This window comes from Gopherus evgoodei, chromosome 3 (genome assembly GCF_007399415.2).
Source record: "Gopherus evgoodei ecotype Sinaloan lineage chromosome 3, rGopEvg1_v1.p, whole genome shotgun sequence".
NCBI classification, from domain to species: Eukaryota; Metazoa; Chordata; order Testudines; family Testudinidae; genus Gopherus; species Gopherus evgoodei.
The window spans coordinates 74,569,424-74,583,688 of NC_044324.1; the positions used below are offsets into that span (position 1 = coordinate 74,569,424).

Sequence of the window (14,265 nt, forward strand, 5' to 3'; positions counted from 1 at the left end):
AACTGGGACGAGGTATTAATGAATTATTTGCAAGTACGTTATTAAATAGGATCTTTGCTCACAAAGAGGTAGCAGTAAATTTGGGGCATCCTTAGAAACTAGTCATAGTGGACTGAGTTCAACCCCAGTTGGCACAGAAAGTTTCTGTGTGAGAGCTGCTGCACCCCAAGGGAATTCGCTTCCCAAGAAGAGAAGTGGCCATTTATAGGGCGTAGTCTCTGTGGGCTATATAATTGCCATGCAGGGAAGGCTGCACTGGGCATGAACCAAACACCACCCAAGCCAGTGCAATCCACTTTTGGGGCTGTGCTGACCACCTGTAGGGCCTCTGGTGAAAGGAAGGTTTCAGGTGCATTGTGAAATCTCCACAATTAATGATCCTGTGCCAGACTTTTTGCCAGTGGGCCTTTTCAATGTACTAAATTGTCAGTAGTAAGATATCAGTATACAGACTCTATTGGTAAATTGAATAAAACTGTATGAAAGAATAATTAATTACATACAACAAGTAAGAAGGAGAATAAGTACTCACAGGAGGGAAAAAATAAGACAAAAAGGAAATAATATCCTCACCCAAAATTCTGTGTTTACCCTTTAGAACAGATAAATACAGTTATACAGTTCAGCCTGTTGCTCCTACAATATGCGAAATGTTCATGGAACCTGGGAAAAGTATTTACCTCATTATCAGTTCCCACATCCAGAATTACAGGCAGACATTCCTGTGGTTTCATTCCTCCACATGCGGTGTAAAGGGCCAATTTACCAACTGGGATGCCCATTCCATAACAGCCCAGGTCTCCAAGGCCAAGAATACGTTCTCCATCAGTCACCACAATTGCCTTTGTGGAGGAAAAAAAAAAAGTACTATGAAATCATTTCTTTTCTGAAATGCTGAGTACTTACAAGCAGCATTTCTATACTCCTCAACACACCTTTCTGTTTCCATTTTAAAATTATTATTACAGACATACATTAAACTATTGTAGAGCAAGAGTCCTGAATTCCATCATTACATTTTATTGCATTTTCACTTCAATTATACTGCAACTTCACTTCATTGTAAAAGGTTTTCCCAGTGCTAATCCTCTAAGAATGCAGTAATTGTCACTTACCAGACAGGTGCTCAGTGCTGCATTCCAAAGGAATAATCATTTCCCCTCCTACATTGCTCTGAATCAACAAGGAAGAGGAGGATTTGTGGCTCTGTTGTGGAGAAAGGGTAAGGAAGGATCCTTTGCTTCCAGGTGTTGCTGCAACTGTTCCCAGTGATACTGGGTGATACTACTACTGCAGCTCCCTGACAGGAGTGAAACTACAGCCTTCCAGGATATAGAAGCATAGAATATCGGAGTTGGAAGGACCTCAGGAGGTCATCTAGTCCAACCCCCTGCTCAAAGCAGGGCCAATCCCCAACTAAATATGTGTACACAGCACCTGGGAGCAAGCATCCCAGCCCGGGACCACAGACTTCTAGTAGTTGAGCTTGTGCTAGCATGCTATTTTTAGTGACTTCAGAGTCCAGGCTCCAGCCCAGGTACTAATAACAAAGCACCATCTACGCAGCTAACGATAGTGCTAGCCCTGCTAGCACGCATCTGTGGACCCAGGCTAGGCAGCTCACTCCCAGATGCTACATAGACATACCCCAGAGGCTCGTGCCCTTCAACACCATACTCCGACCCACTCACATAAACACAGCATCTAGAGCTTCCTGCAATTGCAGCACAGCTTTTCTGAGAATATAAAAGAAAATATTTTAGTATAAGAGGGTTCCACTGTATACATTCAAATATATGTTGTTTCACCAACTATAACAACACAGCTCTTATTTAGTGCTTTTCATCAGCAGATCTCAAAGTATGTATAAATATCACTATCACCATAATAAAACAAAATTCAGACACATTTAAAACCGAGAACACCCGTCTGCACTCAAAAGAAAGATTTCTGTAACACTGGACAGAACCATATGAGTGAAGAGTCACGTATGACAGAGTAAAATATAATAATTTAGAATTAAGAGGTGGGTAAAAGGCAATGCAACTTTGACCGAAAAATGGTTACTAACCTTTTGTAACTGTTATTCTTCTGGATGTGTTGCACATGTCCTTTCCACCTTTGATGTGCACGTGCCCCATGCAGAGTCACTGGAAATTTTTCCCTCAGTGGTGTTTAGCGGGGTGGCTTGAGCACCCTCTGCTGCAGTGTACCACTGGTTCCCGTATAAAGAGCCCAGCTGACCCCAAGTTCCCTCAGTTCCTTCTTTCTGGAAACTCCAATGGGGGGTGGAGGGGCGAAGAGCTATGAAATGAACATGTGCAACACATCTTGAAGAACAACAGTTATGAAAGGTTAATACTTTTTTTTCTTTGAGTAATTGCACATGTGCATTCCACTCTTGGTGACTCTCAAGCAGTAATATAGGTGGAGGGATCACAGTTCATGTATACACAGACTGTAGTACAGCATGACCAAATATAGCATCATCTCTAGAGTCCTGGGTAATGGCATAATGAGAGCAGAAAGTGTGCACCAATGACCAGGTTGCTACTTTACAAATGTCATGGATAGGGATCTGCACTAGGAAGACTGTTGAGGATGCTTGCACTCTACTGGAGTGAGCTGTCAGCTTGTCTGGTGGAGAAATGCCTGCCAGATCATATCAACAACACATACAAAAAGTTATCTAATATCAAATTCTCTGTGAGGAGATTGGAAGACCTTTAATTCTGTCTACTATAGTCACAAATTGCTGGGTGGACCACTGAAACAATTTGGTCCTGTCTATGTAGAACACCAAGGCTCATCTAACATCCAATATGTGTAGCCTTTGCTCATCCTTATGTATGTGTGGTTTTGGGTAAAATACAGATAAGTAAATTGGTTGACTGATATGAAAAATTGAAACTACTTTAGAGACAAAACTCAGATGAGAGCATAAATATACCTTATATTTAAAGAAGACTATATATAATACATGCAGTTCAGAGACTCTTCTGGCAGAAGTGATAGCAATTAGGAAAACTACATTCCACGGAAGATGTAGTATGGAGAACATTTCCAAAGCCTCAATGGCCCATAAGTTTAGACAGGACCAAGTTCAAGTCCTAAGGGGAAAACAGGTTATCTTAATTGAGGGTACAACCTTTCTAGGCCTTTAAGGAATCTCATTGTCATGTCATTAGAAAAAACAGAAGTTATCCCAGTGAGGTTCACTGTCTTCTTCTTTTGTATGGCTGGCGTAGAGCAGCAACTACAATTTCACCTGAAGTTGATCAAGCCAAATGGCTACATCAAGAGTAGCAGAATTTATTGCAGTAACGCTGCCTTCATATTTATAAATTGGGCAGTAGGAGGTGATATGTTCAATGGTCTGTTGTGGGGAACCACGCTCACACACTGGGGAGTCCTTGATTTTCCATTTGTGCATTAGATATCTGCATCTACCATGGTTGGTTCGAATTTGGTTCAGAGTTGACCAAGCTGACCCCGGAAGGTCAAACTCAGGAACTTTCTGTGTGGGATCTGGCACAAGGTGCTTATTTTTTAAGTCTTGTTTAGCCCAATCTGCTTTCCAAGCCTCCTTCTGATTATAGCCTGATTGCATGAAGCTAAACGAATGTTCCCAGAAAGGCTTGCAGGACTTAAGACATTTGGGAGGTGGAGCGCATTGTCGAGTTCTTTGTCATTGTCTGCTTTCCTGGATTTGCTGAGCTTTGCGGAATGTTGCAGCAGTTCGGCATATCGGCGGGGGAGCAATGTGAGACAGGACAGGTAGTCATGGTGTTGGAGTCAACTTAAGGATTCCCATGATGCACTGCATCACTGTATTTAGCTGGGTATCCACAAGTTACGTGCACAAGTTGCATCTGCTCCATACCAGTGCACAATATTCAGCTACTGAATATATAAAAGCTATTGCAGATGTTCGCAACACTGTTGCTGAATCACACCAGGTTGGACCTGCCAGTTTCTGGATTATGTTGGCTGTTTTTATTTTTGCAGCTACCTTCTCAAGATGATCATGGAAAGAGAGGGTCCAGTTGAGTTTCACTCCGAGTTGGAGTGTAATCATGTTGCACATTTTTACCACAGAAAGCTACTTTCAGTGTTTTTGGCACTCTTATTATCAAGATGAAATGTGCTTACTATTGTTTTTCCATGGTTTGGTTTCAGCCTCCACTTCTAGAAGTATTGTTCCATATTTTGGAGGTCCTCTCTTAATGCTTTCTCAATGTCATGGAGGTTTGATGCTTGAATTGTCAAGGCAAGATCATCTGCATATCCAAATTTTCATAATTTAGTTGGAGACAGATCACTCATGCAAATATTAAAAAGCGTTGGCGCAAATACAGAGCCTTGTGCTAGTCCACTATTTATGATATAGGGTGAGCTGGTCTTATTACCCAGGTACACCCGCAGGCATCTGTTACTCAGCATGGTCCACAGCAGGCAAAATGTTTGGTAGCAGTGTATAATTTTAGCAAGTTTCAGCATCAGGCCCGTAATCCATACAGTATCATATGCAGATGACCGGTCAACAAATACTGTGCCATTTTTTTTGAGAGCCAGCCTCAATGTGAGTTGTGAGTGCCATAACTTGGTCACAACAATTACATTTTGGCTGGAAGCCTGCCTGTTCAACGGGGATAACTGGCTCAGTAAAAGGGTCTATTCTTTTGAGGATGATACGTTCAAGAAGTTTATAGGTTGAACATAATAGAGAAATTGGCCTAGAGCTTCCCGCTGCATTGGGGGCTTTCCAGGCTTTGGAATGGCAATTACCATTGCCTCACGCCATATTTCAGGGATCTTTCTGTCTTTAAGGTAGTGGAGTACAATGTTGCTAGCCATTGGAGTACTTTGTGACTGAGATGATTGAGGAATTTTGGCGGAATACCGTCAGGGCTTGCAGCCTTCCCTTTTTTCATTGTGGCAAGTCCTTTTACTTCCCCAATGGTGGAAGGTTCTCTTCAGGGGATTGAGGCAAGTGTTTGGTAAAGTTGTTGATACATTTCTCTTCTTGTGTGTTTATCATGTGGTCCTTTTGTGTTCTCCACCAGTTTAGAGACTATTGAGTTTGGCCAGATATTTGGTGGCCAGTACTCTGTGCAATTAGTGTCCCCAAGACATCATAGTAGTGTCGACGACTTGAAGGTGTAAAATCAAGGTTTTGCATGCAATCAAGCCATCACTGACACCTTGCTATGTCAAGGGAGTGTAGCAGGGTTTTTGCAATATGAGAACTCGTGGTCTGACTATATTTCTGGAGCAACTACTGCATCTCTTTCATCCAGCAGGGAGTGTGCTTTTTCCAGAATCCTCGGGGAATGTTCTTCTTTCCTGCTACTTTCAGGAGCCTTGCGAACCGCTGACAGCATTCCGGTCTTGCTGGAATTCTTGCAAGTGTTTTCTCAACAGTCTGTTTTTAGACATCCCAATCAGCTTTAGCAAAATTCCATCATGGTACCTGTTTCAGAAAGAACACAGGAATTTCAATGCCTATGTAGATCATTATAGACCCATGTTGGCTGTTTGGAAATGCCGATAGTACTTCAAGTGTTATAACAAGAGTGTTACCACTTTAGTCTTTAGACACAAATGTTAGGTCTGGATCGTACCCACATTCCCAGTGGCTTGAACTGAATGTTGATTGTTCTTTTAGTTCATAGATCAGCGAAGGTGGAAAGCTGATATTGCTGCCAGGTGAATCTTGATAGAGGAATAGCTAAGGCCTTGTTGTTTCAGGTGCAGATGACAGTTGAGTACATGTTCGATGGATGAGTGTATCAGTGAAACTCTGGTCAGACAAGTGCAGATACGAAACTGCTTCCATTTTGACAGGTCGGTGGCCCGGTGAGCGCTTTCTGCTACTTGGTAAGATCTGGAAAACTTGCTCTGAGCAAGCCTGCTCGCTAAGATTTAGCCTTGGAGCTTCCAGGATGTTAAATTAAGGGATTGCAGGTTCAGGAGGAGCAGCTGACTGTGGTCTTGAGATATCAAATCCGAGTGAGATTTGAGTTCCCACTGAGAAGTCCAGTAGCATGGAGAACCAGTGTTGGCAGGGCTACACTGGGGCTATTAACATAATCTGGGCATGGTTACACTTGATCTTTAGTAGCACTCTGTATAGGAGTGGAATTGGGGGAAAATTATAGTAAAGCTTTTCTGTCCAGGGTAGCAAGAAGGTGTCTGTTATGGAGCTTGGACTGTGACCTTGCAGGAAGAACTGTTTACATTTTCTGTTGACTTGATTGCAAATAGATCTATTTGAGGAGGCCCGCAGTGCTGGAAAATGCATCTGGTTACATCTGGACAAAGGTGACTCAAAAATGGCCTGCTCAGGCAGTTTGCTAGCTTGTTCTACACCCCTGGAAGGTAAGAGGCTCAAGTTTGATTGAATGAGCTATGCAAAATTCCCACAGGTGAACTGCTTTCTGAAAAAGGAGGGATGACCAAACTCATCCCTGCCTGTTGAGGTAAAACACTGCAGCGATGTTGTCTATAAGAACAAATAGGTTTCTCCCCTGATATGAGGTAGGAAAGACTGACAGGCAAGACAAATTGTCCTGAACTCTACAATATTGATATGAAGAGCAAGCTCCCTTGAGGACAAAGACCCTGAGTTAGGAGGGGCCCCAAGTAAGCATCCCACCCTAGAGCTGACACATCTAAGACCAGTGTCACAGACTGTTCAAGGCAGAGAAAGGGAACACCCATACGAACACTGAGAGGATCCAACTACCAATTCAGCAAAATTAGAATCTGCAAAGGTACTGTGAGCACAGTGTCCAGAGGAAGACAGCTTGGCAAGTACACTGACTCGAGCCATGTCTGGAGGGGCATGAGATACATCTTCGTGGGTCCTACTACATATGTGCACAAGTCCATGTGCCGTAGGAGCCTCATACAGTTTCAGGCTGTTGTGATTGAAACTTGAGGTCTGTCATGAGAGACTAAATAGACTCGAATCTTGACTCTGGGAGGAACACTCTGGCCTGGGTAGCGTGCAACACAACCACTACAAATATCCTCTGTACAGGGTAAAGGGTAGAGTTGTCTGTATTGATCAGAAGGCCTACGGTCTTGAAAGTTGACTGAATGAGTCATATGCTGAATATAACCTGAGCTTTGGACTAGCCCTTGACTAATCAGTCATCCTGGAATATGATCTGTAAATGGTGGGGGGAAGGGGAGAGAAAGCCCCATGGATTCCAAAAAAGCCACTGGACAAGTGTAGGCCCCCAGTGACCTCCTGGCTAACGACTCAATAGTACTCTTATGACAGGATCCATAGAAAGATGGAAATAACTGGAGGAGGGGTAGCAAGAGCAACTCCAAGGATAGAAAATGTAGGAACCTTTGATTCAGAAGACAACTCTCCTTCTACTGAGCGCAATTCCAGATGGTGACGGCAACCAGTGCCAAGACAGAGAGGCCTGCAGAGAGGAAAGCATCATAGGTTGCTTGCACAGCAAGAGTGGAAAGCACATGGGTATCACTCAAAGGAGAACTAGAATTTAAATATATAAAAATAAATATTGTAAGTATATTTTATGCTGAGGTATGTATCCCTCTTCTTAGATCATCCATCAGAGTGGTGAAAGAAAGCTCATAGATAGAATCTTGGGAAAATTCCAAGATGACAATATCAAAGAGAAAAGCCTGCTTAACTTCTGACTTAACAGACAATGGACGGTGGTCTAATTTTGTTCAAAACTACCTATAGCCTTAACATGTCAAGCTATGAGGTTGTCAGATCTCATAAGTTTAGTAGATTCTGGCCTGTTAAATATTTGGTTGCAAGTCTGAGAAAGACAGAAAGAAATTCTCAGCTCTGGGTGCTTTGGTTTTAAGAAAAATAGTAAATATCATGAGATCTGTGATAATATGAGAGTTAACAGCTCTGTGTTAAAGAAGAATAGGGCCAGAAGAGTGAATTTCTGTTCACTTGTGTTTATTAAAGATCAATTTGATCAAGAACAATATTTGCCAGTTTGTTAGTCCAAATGTCTTGACTAAATTCCAGTTGAGATAATTTCATGTAGGAATACATGAATACAAAAATTCTCCCAGCTCATATCAGCATTTTAAAAAAGAAAGAAAAGGATTAAAAAATCTTGTTACTGATACTACTGATAGTAACAGCTTGACAGGAACAATATGGCAATCTAATCATCTACAATTGGCCAAAAATAAAGTTACACTCCAGTCTAAACCTCAAAATTTTTTGGACTACACAAATTTAAAAACCACATACTGTAGAAAGTGAAAAAATTGCAAAAATTAGAGAAATTCTGGCTCCCTGGGGTTTTTCATTAACTAAAAGGAAAATAAAGTATTAGTATTATTCATCGGAAATTAATCAATGCTCTGTGATTTACTGATGGAGATGCTCTACATCAGCTCCTAGTGTTTGCTGATGGAGTATACAGAAGGCTTTCTAAACAGTTTAGGAGGGGAATATAAAATTGCATTCTGGTATATGTCTACAGTAATGTTTCTTGCATCCAAAATTGGAAAATAACATGGTACGTGGGGAATAGATTTTGTCTTCTAGGGGTGCTTGTGTTGCGTCAGAGATGTTTATTGACAAAACAAGAGATACTTAATAAGAGACCAGCTTCTTGGAAAACACTGAGCCAGTTCAGGAGCTTCCAAAAGCCGGAGTGAGTGTGATTTCACAGAATGGTACTGTAACCCCAGCCCTGAGGTGTGGCTTAAGCCTTCTCTCTGTTGCTGGATGCTTAGAGTGACTTTTCCTGTCTCACAACAGGGGTGTGGGTCCTGATTTTTGTATCTTTGCAGCTGGTGCCACCATCTAAAGGGGCCCCTCCTACTGCCTCTGAACATAAGAGGTACTATACTTTGGAAAACTGATTATCTGACTATTACTCGTTATCAAATAATATATTGGGAGTACAGTCCAATACACGAGGAATAAAATTATCACAATCCCTAAAGTAACAATACAACAATAGGGTGAATGTTACTAGGTATAGGAAACAAGGATAAGGAAAGAACAGGAGTAGCTAGAACAATAAAATAGCAACACTATCTGAAACCCTCTACCTCGGAACACTTACAACAGAACCAAACCACTCACCTCCCTCCCACCACCCGCCTAGGCAGACAGTGTATTGATAATCAGTTTTTTACTAGGGAATGTGGCACTGTAATCATTGGCTGGATTAAACCTCACAGGCAAAATAGACAGACACTGGGTTTATTACAAGGTCTTCACTCGTAAAAGAACAGTATCATCCTGAGGCTCCCTAAACTGCAGTCCAATGGCTCTCAGTAGCCTGACCTGGAGTTGCTTCTCAGTTTCCAAGGTTGCTGGTCTCTGTAGGGCTGATACTTTTCAGTGACCCACTAAACACTGACAGAGTTCAAAGTTTCCCTTTGGGTTGGAATAGGAAGTTTAACAGGGATCTCCTACGCTATGATGCTTCTCTTGCCACTATACTCCAACAGCAGACAAACCAAAAGTAAAATCAAACCCTTTGTCTCTGAGTTCTCGCTTATAATTGGTTTTAGTAGTATATTCCAGCTTGTTCTATTTCTGCCCTAGGAAATCTGGGAAATCGAGTCTTGAGCCTCTCTATTGATTGCTGCTGTAGTATAATGGTGAGTCTTCTAGAAGCTTAGAGTAATATGTCAGGAACAATCAAGTCCAGATGGGGTTACACCCTCCCCTGCCTGGGCAAACTTGATGTCTTCATCAAGAACTTCAATAAATATTTAAAATAATATATATGTTACAATAATGTACATAAACACACTGTCCTACTAAAACTTGAGGACAATATAAAGGGGTTTCCACCACTTCCTGACACCTATTTATGAACGACACAGAAAGGCACCTCACAAGAGACAGCAGGAGAGTCATAGGTTAACACACTGCACCCAGGTACTGATTGGTCTTGTGCGGACCACCGAGATCTGAGGCAACTCTCTTTCTTAGCCATAAAGGAGATCAGGGGCCACGCTGTGGACATAGAGGGTTGAATGAACCCATTCTACAAATATTTCTTGAGATAGCTCTGGAGTGCCTGTAGTTCAGATTCAGAGAAGTAAAGCACCTGAAGGGAACCTTTGCCTCTAGTTGGAGGTTGAAGGAGCAGTTGTTGCTGTAATGGGGCAGTAGATTGTTGGCTCTCTTTTTGTCAAACATGTTGGCATAATGTTGATATTTAATAGGAATCCGTGGGGCTATTAGGGAAGTTGTGGGGGTTGCTGGGGTCACCTTTGGACCTCCTCTTCATGTTTCTGGATCTTTGGGGAACCAAGTAAGCCACAAAGGGTTGCTGGAACTGGATGGGCTGTTGAGAAACAGGACTGTTGGCAACATAGGGAGTCAAAGTTTAATATGCCTGACTACCAGCAGATTCATGGTCATAGCGACAAGCCAGGGGGTGCCAAGGACAAATGGTGAATACAGTGCATGAAGTAGCTGCAACTGAAGAATTTCTCAGTGACCTTAAAGTGTAGTTACCTCTAAGGATGCTGTCTGGGGGGTGACTGGTCCCAGTGAAAAGAGTGATCCAGCTATGAACTCCACTAACTCAGGGTACTGCTAGGACTGAGAGAGAGATTGTTTGCTCAGAAAAACTCCAATCCATGAAACTGTCTGAAGCACCTGAGTCCACAAGCACTTCTAGATTGGTGTCAGGCATCACAGGGTGCTGTAACTGGAGCCGGAGAGGGAGAGATACGTTGGATTCTGATTGGCCGTCACCAAGGTACTGATGGACAATGGTTGGTGTGGACTGCTGGGGAAAGGCACAAACCCAGCCCGGATTCCCCTATCAGGGCTGGGGCATGGCATACAGATCAAACCTTGACGGCAGCTTGATACATTGTGCTCTGGTTTCCATCAATATAGGCATAGGTCCGATGCCCAGCATCGATTCTTCTCCACATCAGAAAGGTGGAGCTGAACCTGGTCAACTTGCAGAGGTTCAGATGTTGGAGAAGGGACTGGTGATGCAGGGGCCAGAATTGCAGAGCTGATGGAAGCCAATAGCAAGCTCTTTTTACATGGCATCATTCAGCCAGGAAGAGATCAATTTTGACACATAAATTGACTAAGACATCCAGGCTAGAGAGGGATCTCACCCATGCCAGTTTATCTTTAATATCATTGTTTAACCCAAGTCAGAAATTATAAAGCTGAGCAGACTTGTTCCACTTGGTATCTACTATCAAACATCAGAACTCTGCTGCATATTTAGCAACTGGACAGCATTCCTGCCACAACACCTAAAGCATGGCTTCGGCCATATGCTTACGACTTGGGTCATTGAAGTTTACTGCCATTGCCTAAAGTCCTCAAATAGTCCCAGAAGTGGACTTGATTTCTCCAGGACAGGAGACACCCAAACCACAGCCTTCCCAGTAAGCAGGCTGATAACCATTCCTGTTCACACTTGGTTGGAGGAGTACGATTGTAGGCATAACAGAAATAGGAGATGATGATGACAGATTTAGGAACCCACAAAATTTGTTGCAACTCCCATTGAACTTGTCAAGTAGGGGGAGCCTGGGTTCAAGAATAGCAGGGGCCAGACCTGAAAGTGGTGCGGCTTGAACATGCAGGATTGCATTCTGTGCCTACAGGATGGCAACCTGGACCCGCAAGGCCTGTAAGACTTCCACTGTCTCCATCAGAGAGATATTGGTCTTTGTAGGATCCATGCTCACCACATCAGCTCTAATTCTCTAATTGGTGTTGTCTTCTTGGGGGAGCTGTTTAAACTGTCAATGACTGGGATATGGGCTGTTATGCCTAGCAGTTGCAGCAGGAGTCAGGCCCAGTGATTAGAGCAGAAGTCAGTAGCCAGGAATTGGAGCCCAGTGTCAGAGCTGGGGTCAGGGGCGAGGTGAAGTATAACCTGAAATCACTCCTCAGCCTCTTCAGTTGCTGATCTCTGTTGGGCTGGCACTTTTCAGTGACCCACACACCACCAGAGTTAAAATTTCCCTTTTGGTAAGAATGGGAAGTTTAATGGAGACCTCTCAGGCAGTCATGCTTCTCTCACCACTCTACTCCAACAGCAGCCAAACCCAAAAGTACAACTCAAATCCTTTGTCTCTGAAATCTGGCTTATGGTTGGTTCTGGTAGTACTTTCCAGACTGTTCTATTTCTGCCCTGGACTTTTCACAATCTGGGAAACCAAGTCCTGAGCCTTTGTAGCCATTTCTGAGAATCTCCTGAGGCTTAGACCTGGTCTACACTACACATTTATACCGAATTTAGTAGCGTTAAACCGATTTAACCCTGCACCCATCCACACAACAAAGCCCTTTATATGGACATAAAGGGCTCTTAAAACCGATTCCTGTACTCCTCTCCGACAAGAGGAGTAGCGCTGAAATCGGTATTGCCATATCGGATTAGGGTTAGCGTGGCCGCAATTCGACAGTATTGGCCTCTGGGCGGTATCCCACAGTGCACCGCTGTGACCGCTCTGGAAAGCGATCTGAACTTGGATGCACTGACCAGGTAGACAGGAAAATCCCCGCGAACTTTTGAATTTCATTTCCTGTTTGCCCAGCGAGGAACTCTGATCAGCATGGATGGCCATGCAATCCCAAATCCAAAAAGAGCTCCAGTATGAACCGTATGGGACATACTGGATCTGATCGCTGTATGAGGAGACAAATCTGTTCTATCAGAGCTCCGTTACAGAAGACGAAATGCCAAAGCATTTGAAAAAATCTCCAGGCTATGAAAGTCAGAGGCCACAGCAGGGACTCAACACAGTGCTGTGTGACAAGCGTAATGGAAAGCCAAAGAATCAAATGGACACTCATGGAGGGAGGGGGTGGGACTGCGGACTCCAGCTATCCCACAGTTCCTGCAGTCTCCGAAAAGCATTTGCATTCTTGGCTGAACTCCCAGTGCCTGAAGGGTCAAAAACATTGTCGCCAGTGGTTCAGGGAATATGTCATCAATTTAGCCCCTCTCGCCCTCTCAAAGAAAAAGGGAAAAAATCATTTCTCATCTCTTTTCAAGGTCACTGTATGTCTACTGGATGCTGCTGGTAGATGGGGTGCTGCAGCACTAAACAGCAGCATCCTCTCCCCTCCCCTCCCTGGTGGTAGACGGTACTGTACAATATGACTGATAGCCGTCCTCGTCATCATCCTGTGAGTGCTCCTGGCTGGCCTCGGTGAGGTCAGCCGGGGGTGCCTGGGCAAAAATGGGAATGACTCCCGGTCATTCCTTTCTTTAAGCTTTGTGTCCTGGAGATTCTGTCCTGGCAGATGGTGCAATAGGGCTGGTAACCGTCCTCATCATAACAGCTGGAGGCTGAGCTCCTCTCCCCCTCCCTTTCATGTCTAATAGAGATTCTGGACTATCATAGCAGCAGGAGGCTGTGCTCCTCTCCCCCCCACCCTTTAATGAGTAATGGAGATGTCCTGCCTGGAATATCATAGCAGCTGGAGGCTGCCTCTCCCTCATTTTATCTCAATAAAAAGTCAGTGTTTCTTATTCTTGCATTCTTTATTACTTCATCACACAAATGGGAGGATAACTGCCACGGTAGCCCAGGAGGGGTGTGGGAAGAGGGAAATAACGGGTGGGGTTGTTGCAGGGGCACCCCCTAGAATGGCATGCAGCTCATCATTTCTGCAGGATATCTGGTGCTCTGACCCGGAGCGGCTGTGCTCTCTGGTTCTCTAGTAGACTTGCCCCATATTCTAGGCAGGACTGACTCTATTTTTAGACAAAACATAAAGAAGGGAATGACCTGGGAAGTCATTCCCATTTTTGTCCATGCACTCCCGGCCGACCTCAGCAAGGCCAGCCAGGAGCACCCATGACAACAGCAAACGGTACAATATGACTGGTAACCGTCATCGCCAATTTCCAAAGCAGCAGATGGTACAATAGGGCTGGTAACCGTCTCTGCTACCTTGCAAAGGCAAATGAATGCTGCTGTGTAGCACTGCAGTACCACCTCTGTCAGCAGCATCCAGTACACATACGGTGACAGTGAAAAAAGGCTAAACGGGCTCCATGGTTACCATGCTATGGCGTCTGCCAGGGCAATCCAGAGAAAATGGGCGTGAAATGATTGTCTGCCGTTGCTTTCACGGAGGAAGGAATGAGTGACGACATTTATCCAGAATCACCCGCGACTCTGTTTTTGCTCCATCGTGCATTGTGATCTCAACCCAGAATTCCAATGGGCGGGGGAGACTGCGGGAACTATGGGATAGCTATGGGATAGCTACCCATAGTGCAACGC

At 43.9% G+C, this 14,265-nt stretch overlaps 1 protein-coding gene across 2 annotated transcripts in view; it reads right to left on the bottom strand.

The window, feature by feature from the left end:
• Nucleotides 1-14,265, bottom strand: part of ME1 (malic enzyme 1) — a 353,342-nt gene that overhangs the window by 184,525 nt on the left and 154,552 nt on the right. For both annotated transcript variants that reach the window (XM_030555825.1, XM_030555826.1), the window contains exon 5: nt 681-842. In XM_030555825.1, coding sequence (XP_030411685.1) covers nt 681-842 — 162 coding nt within the window. The remainder of the gene's footprint in view (nt 1-680; nt 843-14,265) is intronic.